We start from the raw sequence: 18,873 nt of genomic DNA, 5'->3' as shown, positions 1-18,873 counted from the left end.
ACATCCATGCTGGAATCACTTCCTAATAAATCGATTATTTGCTTTTCTTCGTAGATGGAACACTTCAATTTTATTTTAACGTTTAGTGTGAGAGACATGAAAACATACGTACCACTTCTCCAGCTCTAACCATTTCACGTATTTTCCAGGAGATACTAGTCACGTTTTCATTGCGCCGTGCCTCAAGGATGCAATCCAGGCACTTTTTGGCTCTGTAACAGGGCTTGACCAAGAGCTTCGGGTCTATTAGCAGGCACAAGAATAGGGAGCATTTTTCCTGCATCCACAGACATGTCACATTTGATAGAGACAATACACTCTTCTCACAGAAGTAGGCAAATGAAACCATCTCAGCAGGCTGAGCCTGGATAATGCAACGCAGATGATCAACTCAACAGTCTCCATGTGAAGACTGCCCGCGGCACAGCTCCCTGCAGAGCTCTCCCCAGCCAGTATCTCCTTCTCTTCCAGCATCAGCAAGGTAGACTCTTTGAGCACACGCAAAGAAAACACATCACTCCCCCTAGCAGATCTCTCACTGGTAGGTGCCACGGGGCTCACTGGTGTCTCACTGAGATGAAAGGACCCCCATCAGGATGGCAATGTCACACATGAGCTAGACTTTGTGATTTAGAAAGCCTTCATGAAATGGGGCTGGTTTAAGCCTTCTCTGAAATAAATCGTATTCTGGTATAGGTCTGTGCAATGGAAACAGGCTGTAAGAGTGTCTTGCTCAGTGCTGGCCAAACTGACCCTGGTGGGTGACCTCTGTTTCTGCACTGTGCATGGGTGGCTCCATCTAATCATTTCCTGCCCTCCCTTGCGTGTCCTAGGTGGCTTCTGGCTTTATCCACGCTTTATTCTGGCTTTGTTCATAGTTTGGTCCTGATACAGGATCAGATGGGGGTAGAGCAAATGTCTGATGAATGACTTCTTTCCTGGTCAAATCATCACCTCTGTCTGGTATGAGTTAGGGGGATTCCACCTCTCTCCAGGGATGCAGCTCATGCTTGCTTATATGATGCTGTTGGACTTCTTCCTCCGACAAGTCAATCCAACTGGATTTGAAGAAATCTCACTGGTATGATATTTCCTAAACCATAGCTGACCCCACCCCCATTCATCTCCATGAATTTTTACAGCCCTGTTTTATCTATACTTGTCAGCCCCGTGTGCCACATCCTTCTGGAAGATAAACTGGATTTTAGAATGAAACACGAGGCCAAATTCACTGCTTCTTAATCCACACATAATTCCACTGATTCTAGAGGGATTGCATTAGGTTTCAAATAGCAGAGGCTCTGGCAGTTTCTCCCTATGATTGTATGTTGTTTTCAGCAAAATTTCTTTACACAATATGAGAGAACTCATTTGGTAAGATAGCTATTAAAAGAGATTTTGGTTAAGACTAGTACCAAACCCAAAATTTATTGGAGTTTGGGAAAAAAGAAAAGGGGGGGGAGGAGGGGGGGGGGGGGCATATTTTTCTGAAGGCTCTTTATATGTGCATCTATAAATCCTATACAGGTCCAAAAATGTACATGTCAAAACACTGATTTTTTTTGTTAAAGGAAGCTGAAAAATTGGAGCAGGAGGAAGAATTCCATGAGGGAGTCACAATACTGACTTGTGGTCAAGAGAAACGTAACTTATAGAAATATCAAGAGATGTCTTGATTACAGCATATCAATTCCTTATTAAGGGATAAAAAAACCTCTGCATGGCAGACTCTTTATCAGAGAAAGGTCCGTGGCCAAATAGTCTTTGGAAGGAATCAAAAGCAAAATGATTAGCCTTAGAAATACTGCTTTGAGGAAGGAAACCAGCAAATGCTGTGTGTTCAGGTACCTTCACATAAAGGCTGGAGTCTGTCTGGGAGGTGTTGTGGTCAGTCTTGAAGTCAGAAACAATTTGCTGAAATTCTATTACATCTTACGCAGAGATCATTAGAAAACCCCAAGTCATACTTCTCAGCCTTAAATCTTTGAGCCATCTGAGCACCGTACGAAAAACTGCTCAAATATTACCAAGCTGTGCATGATCAGGAAGGGCTGGGAAGCGCAAACAGTGTGCTTACTACCATAAAAACATTAAATAAATTGTGTATTATTGTAATGCCACTGGACTGCAACCATGGGAGCAGCCATTTGATGAGTAGGAAAAAACCCAAGCCTTTGCATCCTAATTTTCTGATCAGTTCAGTGCTGACAACAGTATTAATGCTGCTGGTCATTCCAGCACCTTGCCCTTACAGCCCGCTCCTACCTGATTAGGAGAAAACTAAAATTTTGTCTTCTAAAAGCAAGCATACCTTATATGGCATTAAATCCAATGGATTAAACATACCAAACAAATCAGTTTTTCATAAATCTGTGCTTTAGTTCATTTTCCATAGATGACCGTATGAGGGATGCAATATTCCTTATGGGACCCTGCAAATATTTCAAGTCAAGTATTAGACAATATCTTTAGTATTAGAAACTTCTGGTTTCATTTAAAATGACACAGATGTTTTCAAAATCAATGCATATTTCTGAAAAGGTGAAGGACATTAGAGTGCATGTTCAATAGAGAAGTAAAACACAATAGCTAAGTGCATTGTAGTTGATCCTTTTTGAAGATTTTGAAGATTTGCTGGCTTTAACCAGGAGCACCTGCAGAGTTTTTCCATTACAGGACATGCTCTGAAAGGTTGGTGTTCAAAGGTGTCTAACAACCCTTCCAGGTAACACTGTAGAAGGTCATACATCATACATAGAGCCTCCGTATACTTGATGCTTCTCAACAACTATATGTGAAAGCAAAAAAGCTCACCTAATGTTTCTCTTTAAGTGGACATCTGTTAAAACAATGCTTGTTTGCTTGTGATGCAGAAGTGCTTCACAGTTTATGGCACTGGGAAAAGGGCAAGAAAAACATTTGTGATATCTCTTACAGTTTGAAACATTTAATGGAATCTTGAAAAGATCCCATTCATGCGTAGTATCAACAGGTGTGACCCTTTCTCTTGCATGGATTTAAATCCCTGTCATTAATCTCAATCCCTGTCTCTGCTCAGTCTGATTTCATCACATGGAGGAATAACCTGTGATGATAAAAAGCAGTTTGTGCGAAGTGAATGAAATGACCATATTGTGAGGGATTTTACTGTAATTTATACCATATGAAAATTTGCCCTTTGGGGACCGTAAATCAGTTCAGATCTGTAGGGTTAGCCTACCCTAAACACAAAGATAAAAGAAGTGGTGTGAACTCTTCCAGGTATTAAAAAAAGAAATTCCTGGGGGACCGTTAACTGGAAACAGCTGCTTTAAAAATGAGCTCAGAGCTGTCCCTGCAAGGTTTTCAGGCTTACATAGCAATTCACAGTCAAAGTATTAGCAATAGCAAATTTCTCTCCTCTTTTCACAGTCTGAGGAAATCTAACAACTTTCAAGTTGCTTTTGCAGTCACTGTATGAATTTATTTACTTCGGATCTTTATATTTTCATTGGAAACTGCTTTCTTTCAGCTGGGCTTACTGAGAAATCTGAAAATGTGGCGAAACTGGGGACATGCTGTGCCTCTTGTAAGGAATTTCATCAAATAAAGCAGATGGTTTTACAACTGAAGCAAAAGGTAAGAACACTGATCAGCCATGTCTTTACCAGACCTGCACGTTTTATGACAACTGAGGTTAAATTTAAGTGTTTGGAGCTGTCACTGCCTGTGGCAGAGACTGTGGCTCTTGTGGCCATAAAGATGATGGCAATATATTTTTAAATCATGTTGGAATGGCGTCTCTTCTTTACGCTTCTGTATTGCCTGTAAGCAGATTGCTAACCAAGCTCATGGAGCTGTGTTATCAAGCTCATGGAGCTGTGTTACCAAGCTCATGGTAACAGAGTCTGCCAAACTCCCATTCCAGTCTGAGGCCAGGTTTCTTGGCAATCTGTGCTGGCCTCAGCTTTTCATTCATTCTAAATGCGCAAGATTTTGGACTTGATCCACCTTTAGTACAAGCAAGTGCAAGACATTCTGCAGATGCCACAACATGGGAGAAAATGATCTTGCATTAATGGGATGCTGATACAGGATTCTTCCCAATTAGGAGGTATATGGCTAAATAAAACCACCACTAAGCTTTGATTCTTTTACAAAGAAAAACCCTCGGCCCTAACCTTTTTCATTTTCACCTTTGTCCTTACAAGTAGACAATAATGCACTTAAAAACTTGTCCTGGCCTTTAATTGCTCCTGTAAGTGGCCTCCTTTTGCACTTAATGAGGATTGAATTAACTCAGAGACTCAAGCTAGAATTTGGAGAGGCAGGTGTAGGTATTCAGGTGTAATTCCTTTTCTGGTAACATCACCTTCAAACATGCAGGCTTTCTTAAATTGAAATGTTCTGCAGGAATATTCTCAACAATTCATGTTGACAGGCTGTAATTATTTCACCCAGGGTGCTCGCTTAGTTTCATTGTGTCAAAACACAATTTGGTGTTTTCACTTGTTTCATTTAATGTTATTCAGTCAATGCAATTTATATTAGGAAGAAAGACGTCTACTTCACTTAAATGAAATATACTGAATTTAGAGATACTCTTTATCTCAAAAATCTCAGAATGTCATGTTTTCCTTCTGGATCAGCAGGGAGAGGAATGTGGAAGTGGCAGAATTTCATGTGCGATGGAGATTCTGATTTTCAAATGGTAGCAGACAGGTTAAAAAAGAATCCCTTCTTTTTAGTGTCCGTTTGTCCAGCTGCAGTCTGTGATGCTGAGCAGGCTCACACTGACCTCTAGGAAGGGATCTGGATCACACTGTTGGCCAAGTCTTTTGCTGCGAGAACTGATGGAAACCAATGGCCTGAATCAGTAAAAAGTTTTTTGTGTCCAACTTCCACTGTTAGATGCCTGTTTTCAAATCTCGCTCCTGGAAAACTAAGACCATCAATACCTGACACTGTGAGCACTTGTACAGTAGCTGCAGCCAAACTAAGCAGCTCACTTTTGCTTCATAGCCAAGTCCTGTCATGGTCTACAGCTTAAATTTTCCCTAAGTATCTTCCTAGTGGGAATTAATTTATTTGGCATCCTCAGAGGGAGCCCCGGGTTGTGCCTCACACAGACAGGGCTGGAAGAGGTGGTCTCTGATACCCTCAGCATTTTTTATCCCACAGAGAGGAGACCTAACCTCGTGCTGCTTCTCTGCCCACAAGGAGATGGACCCTTGTGTTTCACCAGCTGCTCCTCCTGGCCAAGTTCTTCTGGGGAGGATGTCTCTTAATATCTGTGGTTGAAGCTGTTCTGGTTTGCACAGAAAAATTCACTTCTGTCTGCCAGAGACACAGTTTATGGGAATGAGTCTTCAGTTTTGTGGTTAAGGCTTTCAGATTTTATGAACTTTATGCAAAATTATGTTTAGCAGAAGAGCCTGTGAAGGATCCAATCCAGCAAACTCTACAATTGGGAACTGGTGTATGCTTCTGGAAGTGGGAGGTGTGGATTTGTGTCTCCTTCAGAAAGGACAGGGTGAACTCAAGTCCTGCTACCTCTGGTGATGGCACCAATACCTTTTTGGAGGATTGCGACATCCATGAAAGGATGCAGGAAAAAGTAGTTCTAGGATCAGGAACAGAAAGTCACCTTGCATGGTTAATCCAGTTGGATGCACTGTTCCAAGATACTAGGGAACTGTGGGCAGTCCTTTGTTGATCTCAGACCTTGCTGGAAGGAAGAAGAATGGAAAGCTGAAAAACTGGGAGAAATGTATCTAACATGCTGACACTCAGCCAACAATTTAAAACAGAAAAAAAAAAAACAACCACCAAGTAAGCTGGATCCTATTACAGAGACGTGTTTAATTAGAAAACCATGTTCCACATCACTTCTGTCAAGCACTGTCAAAGTCACCTAAACCACACATCTCCTAGAAACTACTCAAAACTCCAGATGCAGCATGCAACACAGCATATGGGAGTCTTGGTTTTAGTACTCTCTTTCTTTAAAATTTACCCTAATATTTGCATGCACATGGAAAGCAAAAAAAAATATTTTCCAAGGGCCATTAAGATTTGGAGCTGTGGACAGAGAAAGCCAAGGTCACTCTAGAAGATGATCCTGGTTCAGTTAAAAGGTGAAATAGAAATTAGGCCAGCGAGTATAGCCAATCCCAAAGAGGATGTGAGTCAACATCAAAAACACATGGCTTGGCCCCAGTGCATGTAACAACCATTTTCTGGCCAGAAGATATCAAAGAGCAGTGAGCTAGACCAGAGACTGGGTATTTTGGCACTCTCAGTGTATGCCTCAGGTCCATCTGACTCAGTGGGGAAGCATGTGTAGATGCTTTCACAGCAGCTATCTGATCTTTTTTTTAAACTTAGTTATTACAACAGCCTTGCTGGCAGGAACAAGTCAATATTTAAGCAACAGAAAAGAATACACTTTCAAATCCTATTCATGATAAATCTTAAGAGTTATATTCATGGCAGGGACTAATACTAAGTGATGTCTATTTATTAGCTGAGATAGCTATACATCTCCAAAACAGGATCTGGTAGTAAATTTAAGTACAAGCTCTAAAGAGGACATCAATTAAGCTGTCACTCAGCTGTGCACACCCTTAAGGAGAAATACTCACTGACGTTAAGGAGAAGCACTCACTGATGACACTGAAAATATTCTCACAAAAACTGCCTGGAAAATCCAGCGCTTTTAGGTAGTCACACTATTTAACTCTTTCTTGGTTTAAGCATGGCAGCATTAGCACTGCAAAGTCCTTGACTAGAGTCACATAGTGAAGGTTTTGCAGCATGATGGTCCTTGCAACCATTCCATTTATATCCAGTCAGGACCCTCCTTTGGACAGGACCTTGCACCAGGAAACAAAACTTTAAAGTGTGCTGACCAGAGCTGTGCAGTTGACCTCCCCATGCTGGTCCCTGGCAAGTATGGCTGTGAGAGCTCCCAGCTACTGAATCTTCCTCTTTAGCCCCAGGCATAAGGTACTGTGACCCATGGAGGAGCCTTTCCAGTGGTCCCACACTTTGTTGTGTGCTACAATGGCTGGGATGTTGGCTGAGAAAGCTGCAGGATCATTAGTAGACAAAGCAGATGTTTTTCCTTGTAAAACCATAGATGACAGTCCAGCCCAAAGCAGTAGGTGTGCTGGATCCCCATTTTTTATGTGAGCAGATTCATAGGAGTAAGCTCATAAGAAACACCCTGTGGGGCTTCTGTGATGTGCTGACTTCATCCAGTCACTGATTTCTGTGGGGGTGGACTGACTCTACCAAATTCTTGTAAGACTTACATCACTTGATTTGTCTTTAGTGCATCTTGTGTTTGAAACAGCAATGTTCTCCAAAACCTGAGTAACAAATGACTGATAAATCTTTGTATTCCTGTCATCGTGTTTTGAATTGCACTCTGAAAAATCAAACTGGTGTTTCGGAAATGCCACCATGAACTGTCTTAATATTTCTAACTTTTTTAAGTCTTTTTTCCCCTCACTTTTGCTTCCCTCAGAACTGTTCTGTGCATCCAGACACCAAACTACAAGCATCACTAGCTGCCCTTAAAGTGCATACTTAAGTAATAACTTGACAAAAGAAATTTGCCCAATTACAGTGCGTACTGCAAGTGCATAGCATTTTTTTTTCCTCTGTGTGTTACAAACATTAGGTTTGCACTAAGGCCAGAAGCATGCGCATCAAAAAATTACAGAAGAAAGCATGGATCTTGAGAACAGCCCTGTGCAGGGAATTCCAAAGAGCTGATTAAAAGCATTGACAGGTAGCAGGAGTCATCATGTATTTTATTTAATGAAGCTCTCCCACACAAATATTGCAGAATCCAGCATCACCACTGAACCAAATTCATTCAAGGAGCTACAGAGCTGACCCAGGAGTAGATCTGCCCCGGTATTGCTCAAATAACTCTTTGTTCCATTTGGCAGAGCAAAATTCCCAACTGTACATGCAGTCACCAGCCAGTAATAATCTTCTTTCCTCACTGCAAACCAGCTGCCTGCCTTGTCATCTCCCTTCAGCTGGATCTGGAGAGACAAAACATTTGCAGAATACTTCTAAATATGACAGAATCAAAGAATCACAGAATGGTTTAAGTTGTAAGGGCTCTTAAAGCTCACTCAGTTCCAACCCCCTGCCATGGGCAGGGACACCTTCCACTAGAGCAGGTTGCCCCAAGCCCCGTTCAACCTGGCCTTGAACACTGCCAGGGATGGGGCAGCCACAGCTTCTCTGGGCAACCTGTGCCAGTGCCTCAGCACCCTCATGGGGAAGAACTTGTCCCTCATATCTATCTAAATCTACCGTCATTCAGGTTAAAGCTATTCCCCCTTGTTCTATCCCTACCTCCCTCCCTTGTTAAAAGTCCCTCTCCAGATTTCTTGCAGCCCCTTTAGGCACTGGAAGCTGCTCTAAGGTGTCCTCAGAGCCTTCTCTTCTCCAGGCTGAACTCCAACTCTCTCAGCCTCTCTCCATAGCAGAGGTGCCCCAGACCTCAGATCATCTTTGTGGCCTCCTCTGGACTTGCTCCAATAACTGCATGTCTTTCTTATGCTGGGGACCCCAGAGCAACAAACCTGCTGAGGGCACACTCAATTCCAATGTCCATGTCCCCAGCAAAGGTGTTAAACAGTGACAGACCCAACACCGATCCCTGAGGAACATCACTTGTCACTGGTCTCCACTTGGACATCGAGCTGTTGATTGCAAGTCTTTGAGTGTGACCATCCAGCTAATTCCTTATGCACTGAGTGTTCCATCCATCATATGCATGTCTTCCCAATCCAGAGAAAGGATGTTGTGTGGGACAGTGTCAAATGCTTTGCAGAAGTCCAGGTAGATGACATCAGTCGATCTTCTGTTATTCATCAATGCTGTAAACTCACTGTAGAAAAAAAGAGTTTAATTATTAAATATATTCCATCTGGGCAGATTAATATTTCATGGGTAATTAAGGATCTGATGTAATTGATAATGACATTTTAAACTACAGTGTGCAATTCTCCTGACATTCTCACTTACTTTAGCTTTGTGTTTCTATGCAGAGCAGATCCACACATCTGTCAGGTTAAACAGTAGGCTTACAGGGCCAGATACACAAAGGATTGGGCGCTGTCGCTGAAACCTGTGAAAAGTTACAGGCTGTGCAGAAACTGAGAACTCAGGTATCTGAGCTAATGTTGTCCTGAGAAAGAGCAGTAAATGAACAGAGAAAACTTTAAAGAAGGAAAAAGTTTTCCTAAGAACATCCAAGCAGCTATAAGACAAGTTTTTGACAACATGCTGCTGTATGTCTCCTGAATTTCTCCTGCCCTCCATTTGGATTGAATTGCAGTATTTCCACAGTGGCTTGAAAAGTGAACAGCCTTAAACAGTAACATTTTTTTTCTGATTATTTCAGTGAAGGATATGATTAAACATTTTGTATTTTCCTGGAGAACATAAATATGCTGTTTGTCCACATGAAAGCTTAACCAAGAATGTAATTTATCCAGCTGAATGGTGAAGGGCTTACACTGATTTTTGGTTTTGGCAGGTTGCTTTTCTACCAAATAATGCTGCTGATCTTAGCAAGCAGATCACTGGTGAAAAAGTGCTTGCATCTAATGCATATATCCCTGGCCCCCCAGGCCAGCCTGGCCAACCAGGCCCTCCAGGTAAGATACAGATGAGAGAGACATGAATGTGCAATAGTACTATGAATAAAGGTCATCAGCACATCTTTTAGTGTGATCAGATTTAATGTGTTTCATATTTTGATTGTTATCATTGTGTTTGTGCTAAATTTAAAAACTTTCTGGTCATTATGGTCAGCCTCTGCCAACTGTTCAACATCATCCATTGTGTCTTAGTCTCCATGTGTTTTTTGGCATGCAACCTGTGTTTGTCCTGTATGTGTTAAATTTCTCCCTCTCCCTGGGATATCTCACCTGCTTCAATTGCCATTTCCTGCATATTAAATCTGTCTTAAAACACTCTCCATTTCATTTCAGGAATGCCTATTGCTTTAGCTCACTATCATTAGTAAAACAGAAAATGTGCTTTCAGTCTGTGGGGCTTGGTGCCAGCTCTTCCATTTTAACTCATTTGGTTTTGCAAGGATTCATTTGGTGTTTTTAGGTTGTATTCCAGATTCAAAGGAATCTGAAAAGAAACATAAAACTCTACTCACACCTTCTTTGCTAAGGTATAGCTTGAAAAGTCATAAAAGCAGAGAACTCCTAAAGCTCTGACTTAAGCCAGACACCTTGCAACCAGTGATGCTAACAATTTTGCAAACTCTGTTGAATGCACATCTAATTTTGGGATAGCGATGACTCCAAGGAATTTTAGCATTGTGCTGGCTTTCAGGAGTATTCTCCAGAGGAGTAGCAGATATTCCTTACAAGGTTTTATTTACTTACAATCGAGCTGCGCGCGCACACACACACACATTTATTCCCACTTTTGCAGTCTTGCTTTGGTTTTGTGTCTTTATCTCATTTTCTTGAAGGATGAGTATCTTCAGTCTTCAGTATATCAGAAGTGCAAGGACAATATGGTTAGAGATTCTGTCTCAGGCTCTGCACTGTACAGTCCAACGTAGGCCTGACTCTGCAGGTCTTCCATGTGGTTCCCCCATGACTGAGCTCTCCAAGGTGCTGTAGAATGTTCTTTTCCACTAGAAAACCACTCCTGCTCACTTCCTGTCTGCTCTGCTGCCAGCAACAGTGCTGCTGGATCTCTAGGAGTCTGAGGTTCAAAACTGAACTTGATTTTACTCCTTTTGAAAACCCTAACTATATGTATTCTGTCCTGCTGAACCCCTTCTACTCTCTTTCATTTTATATGTGCTTCACATGCCTTCAGTATGAAGAAAAGTGCTTTCCCCTATTAAGCAATTCAGCGAGTGATACTTTAATGGTCTTTATATTGTGCAAATGTTGTTTCAGGTGCCAGATTTCCTTTTTTGCTTTTCATAGTGTTCCTCTTGAGCTAAACATACGTTTTGTGGCTTATGTGCTTCCTGAAAATTAACGTTCTCTGCTGAACCAGCAGAAGCTGAAAAGGATGTAAACCAAAATGGAATAACAGAGACTTTTTTGCCCCTAATACATGGGCTACCATACTGGACAAAAGAAAGACGCAACAGAAGCAACCCACCACTGAAAAGGGCTTGCTTGTTTCTGTGCCAGTCATGCATAGTAGATGTCTTTGATCTAACATTCCTATGAGTTTTATGAGACTTGTTCCTTTCTTCTTTGTGTGAAAATATGGCATTTCTGCTTTTCTTTTCATTCCCACTCTGTGTCCCTAATCACCTGACAGTCTTGGCTTCCTTGTATATACAAGGTTTAATTGTTTTCTGAACATCTCTTGTAGCTACTGTGACAAGGAGTTATACAGTCTCAGATGATTGCTGTGTTGGTTGTTCTGTTATGGATTTGGGTGTCTTAAGGCAACCAGTTCATTGGGTGGTTCAAAAAATGGTCAGTCCCCACTGCTTGCACTGATCACGTGTCCTGACGGCTTTTCCTAAGGAGGTAACCTTTGCTGTTGATTGCAGGGGCGCCAGGACCAAAAGGGAGTCAAGGAGTTCCTGGGTCACCTGGACCTCCTGGACAGCCAGGACCCCGTGGATCAATGGGACCTATGGGCCCATCTCCAGACATATCACACATTAAGCAGGGCAGACGGGGCCCCGTGGTCAGTACTCTTATCTCCCATTGTGGATTGCACAATTGGCCTTAGCTGCACAGCTGCTGATGTCCCTGCAAACACTTCCTTTTCTTTTGCAGGGTCCACCAGGAGCCCCAGGGAGAGATGGCAGCAAGGTGAGGAGAGGTACTGTTTTTCATAATGTGGGCACATGTACATGTGAAGTGCAGGTTTGCTAGAGAGACCCTCTGCAAGATTGTAGTCACACCCTTTTACCATCTCATTTCCTTTATTAAGCTGCAAACATCCTGTTGTCTCATCCCTTCATGTCTTCCTTCTGCTATTTTGTATTTGCCATTCCCTAAGCCTGGGAAACAGCCCTGCCAGGCTCTGTGTCCAGCAGCTTCCTTTCCTTTCTGTGCTGCTTTTTTACCTTTTCCATGAAGAAATGTTGATGCTTTACCCATTTCATTAATTTCTCCTGTTAAAGGGTTTGCTTGTTACAGTCTAAGAGAAATATTAGACGTGCCCAACTCTGTTGCCACTAGAATTAGCAGCAATTTCCTTGCCTTCCTCCTTCACTTTCTTTTTCTGAACAAGCGTACAGTGATGATTCTCGGTCTAGGGACAGTTAAGTAAAGAAGCTGGCAGAGACAAACTGTGATTTTTTTTCATTTCCTTTTGTCACAACAAAGTAATTGAGGTGGTATTGATTACAGGGGGAGCGAGGTGCACCAGGACCAAAAGGGATACCTGTAAGTATTGCTCAGAAGAAGAATTTCCACAACAGAATGATGCTGACTACATACCACAAGTCAGACGAAAGGAAAACAAACAAAGAAAGAAATCTCATGTAAAAAAAAAAGTGAAAGATACTTTACATGCACAGAAAATATTATTGTAAAGAAAGTAGTTACCTGTTTTCATCCAAGTGTTTTTGCCTACACACCTCTTCCCTTGCTGGGTGGTCACTGAAGGCAACAAGTACACCCCTGCCCTACAACAGCAGTAGGACATCCTCAGAAGGCAGGAGCGTGAGATCCCATGTAGAGTATAAGTTAGTACAGTTCTGTCACTGCTCTTTATGGGAGTTTGAGCCCTGGAACCTGGAATCCTGCCCGTCATCTCTCTCTAGGCTTTGGGAAGCTATAGGCTTTGAGCAAGACATCAGGAAAAGGATGAATATTTAGAATCTTTTTTCAAGTTATATTGTTTAAAAATCTATTTATTATGGTGTTTTCTCAGTCATGGAATGGATTTTTAAGGGTGTGTCCAGCAGGATGTCCTCAGTATTAAACAGTGTACTTTACTGTGTGAAGTCATCTAAAAAGAGATGATGATTTTCCAAAATCAGATAAAACCAGATGGCTACTCTCTGCATTGTAATTGCCAATATTTTTAGTAACTGATGGACAGCAGCAAGGTTACCATATTGAAATTACACTTTTCAAATACTAGCATTCTTAAGAAAATATTTAAAGAGATAATAATTGTTGATTGATAAGTCATTCTAGGTGTGTAATTTCTATCAGTTTAACAAGAAGGAACACAAGGAACCAAGATTTATCTCCTCTGTTCCCATGAGGAGAATCTTCATAATATGTTAAGATAATCTTAGGAGGCAGATATAGCAAAGGAATTGTTAAGTAACTGAAGGTCTGAGCCTCTTATAAATGTAAATTACCCTGTCTGCAAAAACATTTGCCTTCTTTTGAAAATTGTTGCCTGAGCCAGCTGATTCAAAATCAGAGCATTAAGATTAGGGAATTGATATGAAGCAGTATTATACCGGGTTATCCCTGCAAGAGTAATTATATCAACCTGTTTGAAAACTCTGAGGCCGAAGTGGGTTATTATTTCTGACTGTGCCTTGTGACTGCAGGGCCCACCAGGTTCATTTGATTTCCTGTTGCTGATGATGGCAGACATCAGAAATGACATCGCTGAGCTGCAAGAGCGAGTATTTGGACACAGGACTCATTCATCAACAGAGGAGTTTCCATTACCTCAGGAATTTACAAACTATCATGATACAGTAGATTTTGGATCTGGAGAAGACTACAAACCAAGGGCAGAACCCAGAGACTCCAGGATACAGAAGGCAGCCCATCCTTAGCTATGCCTACTGAAAAAATAGAGCCCCTTCAGTATAAAAATGCACTGACAATGTAAAATATATATATATACTTATATATATATTATTTCCCAATTTTCTCTCTGCTTTTCCCCAACCATGCTGCCTGTACTGTAGCTTTCCAGATTCATGGTAGCCTCCTTGTAGTAATTCCATACTGTCAAGCCTGCACTGTGCATTGTACTAGATTGTCAAGAAAAACTTCTTAGTGTATAATACAATTCAGGCATGCTCTAGGATTAACTAGACCACAGCATTTCATCTGCCTACTTTGCATTATATGTCCAAATGACCCAGTACCCAAATTTTGCCAGGGATAGACATGTAGCTGAACACTATCCCTGAATGACACTAATAATGAAAACCTTTGTCCACGATTACTTTATACATGTAAACGTATTGCATCACTGAACTCAAGTCTCCACCTACTGTCCCCAGGCTTACGAAAGTGTTTTAGGAGAAGTGGATCCCTGTTTCACAGCATAGGCCACAGGCTAGCTGTGAGATATCTTCTTCTATTATGCTCCCGCATGACAGAAAAAGGCAAAAAAAAAAAAAAAAGGTGAAACAATGATACAAGGGCACTACTTCCTGATGGAGAAATTATTTATCTTTGTGTTGCTATTGTTCAAAAAGAGTCAAAAAGATATACCACTACTTTTCCTTTACCACTCACCCGCTACTGAGTGTGAAGGCCAGTTCCCTTCCTCAATAGATTCATGCTGGAAATATTACACAAAGATGAGCAAGAAAATGGGGGATGTATAAAGCAGGAACACCAATTGTAAGTGAGTCAAGTAGGCTTACTGGCAAGTACAAAACCAATCCCAGCCTTGCAGAAAGAGTCAGAGTGTGACTTCCTGTGGGTGCGTGTCTTCCTTGGTGAAATGCTGAAGTCCAGGTGAAACAAGACCAGAGAGAGGCCTCATGTTTGCAAAGAGCTTCCATCTGTTTCCTCCCTCTGCTGTATCAGAGCAACCTAAATTGCATTCACAGAGCTGGAACACAATGTTGCAGTGTATTTGGCTGGGTTATACGGGGAGTATGAGTAGGAGCAGGAGTGCAAATGACAGAACACTTCAACTGGTACAAGGATGGCTAAGGTGAGGTACTGCACATGGGATCCCATATTTGTGAAGAGGGATGAGCAAGAGTGCCCTTTTTTTACACTGGAAAATTGGATGCACAAGTTAGATCATACCTCATGGATGATGTATGTTACCGTTTATTTTGGATTATGACAGCTGCTGAGGACTTTGCCATGCTTAGAAGATAAAGGAGTATATTAAGCACAAAACTTCTATGTTGTATCTGTGTAGCTGCTACTTTTACAGTATGTTTAGTGCTGGCTCACGTCCACGTTACAAATGAAAAGCAAAACCTTATTTTGCCATGTTTTTCAGGGCTTGTTCTAACAGAATACATATACATAAAAATACAAGGAGCCCTTTAAAGATAGCCTGTAAAGGTTTGGATTCCCTTCCATACTTCCAGGCCAAAAGACAGTTGGTGTAATCTCTACATCACCAGTACAAGTTATGCTGTATAAACAGCTGGCTATCTAGATCCTTCCTATCTTTTTTATATTATCTTAAGACAATGTGTTAATTCCTCTGATTGTTTCCCAACTTGTTACTATCACTATGCCACAAGCAAGGGCATTAGCTTTAAGACCCTTAATGTTCTGTATTCCTCTTCACATTATATGTATTTCAATATTTACAAAGCAATGACCAAGTCACTGGGATAGCTTAGCAAAAGTGGTAGTGCTCTCATACTGTGGTCTTTGGGCTTCTCCTCTGGGAGGGGCTCTGCCAGCAGCTGCAGATCCAAGCAGTCTTGTGAACCACGTAATAAAGACATCAGTAAGGCTTGGGGAAGGAACTTTTGGCGAAAAGACAGATGGTCTTATATGCAGCAGGCTGAAAGAAACCTCTGAGACAGCATAAATGGAGGCACTTGTTACTGATTTTCTTAATTTTACAAAGACAAATAGATAAAAATAACATCATTCATGAATATGCAATTTTAAGTAAATTAAATGTCAAATGTTATATTTGTAACTCCTACAAATAATGTAACTCTTGCATATGTTTACCACCACACCCCACAACCTGCTGGATAAGGCTGATTCCCACTACAGCACTGTCAGCTGCAGGGTTTTTTTACCATCAGATACTGAAAAATGAGTTTGATGAATTGCTTCCTACACACCAACTAAATTCTGTTGACCCCTGATCACAAGAAGATGTGTTCTAAAAAAGGCACTTATTTTAGTTCTAAGCTCTGCTTTTCTAAATATAGAAAAATACCAAACGAGAAGTTCCTACAGTTTGACCATCAATCTCAGGGGTAGGTGACAGTTGCCCTGCTGAGCATAAGTATGGAAGGGAAATTCTAAGACTGGGCCAGGAAAGTAGATAAAATGCTTGCTTCACTATAAGCACAGTGTAAGCAGAAAAAGCTGTCCTACAGACTCTTTAAACATAGAACACGACACATGTTCATATGCCTTTCTGAATGGGAACCTCAGAAACTTCCCTTTCTGGAGTCTGCATCACTAGTTTTCACAGTCTAGAGTTCAGTTTCCAACAGATGTGCCTACTCCATCAAAAAAGATGAAGGAAAGTGCCCCTTGGTTTTGTCCTTGTACTTCACCCTCCTCTTTCCAGACTCCCTGCTCCCAAGCTGTTGGCTGAGTCCCAGCAACAAGGAGGAGACATCATGGTAGAGATTAAATCCACCCAAGAAGACATAGGAATTCCTCCAGCAGGGAGAGTCCCTCAGAGGAGAACTGGCTGTGAAGGTTCAGCTTTCTGTTTGCATGCAGCTAATATCTTTGCATAAGCCTCTCCCATTCTATTCCTCACTCACTCTGTGATAACTTTCATAACACATTGTACCAGAAACATTTAATTAAGATTTCTGGATAAAGACACACAGATAGAAAAGTGCCATTTTCTTCAGCGTACCCAAAGTTTCATAAAGCCAGAGCAGGAATCATTTCCAGTCTTCAGTTAGTTACCTGGTAGCCAGGGAAGTCATTACCTTATAAATTATTTATTATTCTGTGGCTCCAAAAATAACAAACTCCCCCAAGAATCCAAAATCAGAATGTAGAAACACATACGCTCATGCCTACTTTCATTACTTGGCTCATGCACAACTTTGTTTCATATAAATACTATGTATAATTTTATTAGAAAGAAATACTATTTTGATGTTAAGACATCAAGTTATAAGCAGAAGAATAATAAAAGAGTTTGTTATTTTATTAATATTAGAAATATATTTAATGGAAACATTTGCAAGAGTGTATAGTGATGGGAAAATGCTGATTGTTAATGAGTTTAACAAAATTATAAAGCTTGGAAAATGTTTTCTTTCAACACTGTGTCAAATACATGCAGGATTAATCTTTCTTGCAATGTGGGGATACTGACACAGAATTCACAGGCTAAATCAGGAAAATGAGGAGAACTCATTGTAAATGGAATTAAGGTAATGCCTGGAGTTATTGGTGGCATCACAGCTTGAGTAACCTTCTTCCTAGAAGTATTTCAGAGTTAATACTCTGAGCCCCAGAGAAGCAACAAAAGATGGGGGTGGGGCCCAAGAATTTGTAAATGTCACTTAAAATCCATATGTTTGTTCCTATTACACATTCCAGTAACTATACAGTTCACTTTATTTATATATGAAATACTAAAATCTGTATAAAATGACTGTGATTTTATGCTGTATTCATAATAACAAAGATATTTTTTCTTACCCTGTTGGTAGCTGCTTTTGTTACAATCCCTCAAAACACAGAAATGTTGGCTTGAGGAAACAAATAGAAGAAAATCTCCTTACGCTGCTCTTCAGCATTTTTCTTGGAGATGAATTACATTGCCAGGAGTACTGAAACAGAGAACCATAGATATATGAATAGCTTGGGTTGGAAAGGACCTTCAAAGTTCACCTAGTCCAACCCCCCCATCAATGAGCAGGAACATCATCAACTGGATCAGGTTGCCCAGAACCACATCCAACCTGGCCTTCAGGGATGGGGCATCCACCACCTCTCTGGGCAACCTGTGCCAGTGTTTTACACCCTCTTTGTAAAGAGTTCCTTCCTCACATCCAGCCTGAATCTCCCCTCTTCTAGTTTAAAACCATCACCCCTTTTCCTGTTGCATATAGGCCCTGCTAAAAAGTCTCTCCCCATCTTTCTTACAGGCCCCTTGTAAGAACTGAAAGGCCACAATAAGGTCTCCCTGGAGTCTTCTCCAGGCTGAACAAGCCCAGCTCTCTCAACCCTTCCTGACAGGAGAGGTGCTCCAGCCCTCTCATCATTTCTGTGGCCCTTCTCTGGACCCTCTCCCAACACGTCCATGTCTTTCCTGTACCGAGGACTGCAGAGCTGGACACAGGTGGGGTCTCACCAGAGCAGAGGGGCAGAATCGCCTCCCGTGACCTGCTGGCCATGCTGCTTTGGTGCAGCTGAAAATACAGTTGGCCTTCTGGGCTGCAAGCGCACGTTGCCCCCTCGTACCAAATCTTTCATTCACCAGTACTCCAAGTCCTTATCCACAGGGCTCTCAATCCCATTGCTCCCCAGCCTGTATCCATACTGGGATTTTACCTTTTGCACTTGCTGAACCTCAGGTGGACATGAGCTCTTGCAGAACAGGGCTAGTTTGTGTAAATACAACAGACACACGCCTCCACAATTATGGTGCAGCTCCTGCACCCTAGGAGGGCTTCTTGAGGTGAGATCCAGCCTTACCCCATGCTGCCGGTATACACAGCTCCTGCGCAGCATGGGGATGCGATACAGGGGTCTGAAGCTCCTCTGGCATCGCATCACCGGTACTGGGGTGAAGGAGGGAATAAGACAAAGACCCCATGAGGACAGTGTTCCGCACCCCATCACAGCCGCGGTGCGGGCACCACGGAGACCGGCTGCCCTCCTTCCTCCTCTCAGAGCCCACCCTGCCCGGCCGCCGGCACGGCCTGGCCGCGGGTCCACCGTGTCGCCTCAGCGACAGCAACACGGAACTACAGCTCCCGTCGTGCAGCGCGGCAGGGCGGGGGCTGCCGGGCGC

At 42.0% G+C, this 18,873-nt stretch overlaps 1 protein-coding gene and 1 long non-coding RNA gene across 4 annotated transcripts in view; one reads left to right on the top strand and one right to left on the bottom strand.

Moving 5' to 3' along the window:
• The window catches only part of CCBE1 (collagen and calcium binding EGF domains 1), a 97,540-nt gene extending 83,113 nt beyond the window's left edge, over nucleotides 1-14,427 (top strand). The window contains exons 6-11 of one of the 3 annotated variants that reach the window (XM_062612864.1): nucleotides 3,512-3,618; nucleotides 9,548-9,668; nucleotides 11,558-11,697; nucleotides 11,790-11,825; nucleotides 12,369-12,404; nucleotides 13,532-14,427. In XM_062612864.1, the coding sequence (XP_062468848.1) occupies nucleotides 3,512-3,618; nucleotides 9,548-9,668; nucleotides 11,558-11,697; nucleotides 11,790-11,825; nucleotides 12,369-12,404; nucleotides 13,532-13,765 (674 nt within the window). In that variant the 3' untranslated portion in view covers nucleotides 13,766-14,427. Of the gene's footprint in view, nucleotides 1-3,511; nucleotides 3,619-9,547; nucleotides 9,669-11,557; nucleotides 11,698-11,789; nucleotides 11,836-12,368 lie in introns of all 3 variants that reach the window. The other 2 variants (XM_062612866.1, XM_062612865.1) reach the window with 2 other exon arrangements.
• Nucleotides 14,428-14,438: 11 nt separating this feature from the next.
• On the bottom strand, nucleotides 14,439-18,786 carry LOC134160658 (uncharacterized). Its single transcript, XR_009963649.1, has 3 exons — nucleotides 18,411-18,786; nucleotides 17,556-17,686; nucleotides 14,439-15,621 (listed from the first exon to the last, which is right to left on the bottom strand). It is a non-coding gene; the product is annotated as an uncharacterized LOC134160658 (long non-coding RNA).
• Nucleotides 18,787-18,873: the final 87 nt, after the last annotated feature.

Source organism: Pezoporus occidentalis, unplaced genomic scaffold (genome assembly GCF_034315485.1).
Source record: "Pezoporus occidentalis ecotype Australia unplaced genomic scaffold, CSIRO_AGI_Poc_V1 ctg162, whole genome shotgun sequence".
NCBI lineage: Eukaryota > Metazoa > Chordata > Aves > Psittaciformes > Psittacidae > Pezoporus > Pezoporus occidentalis.
The sequence above is the reverse complement of the archived record's forward strand: the minus strand, read 5'-3'. Positions and strand labels throughout refer to the sequence as shown.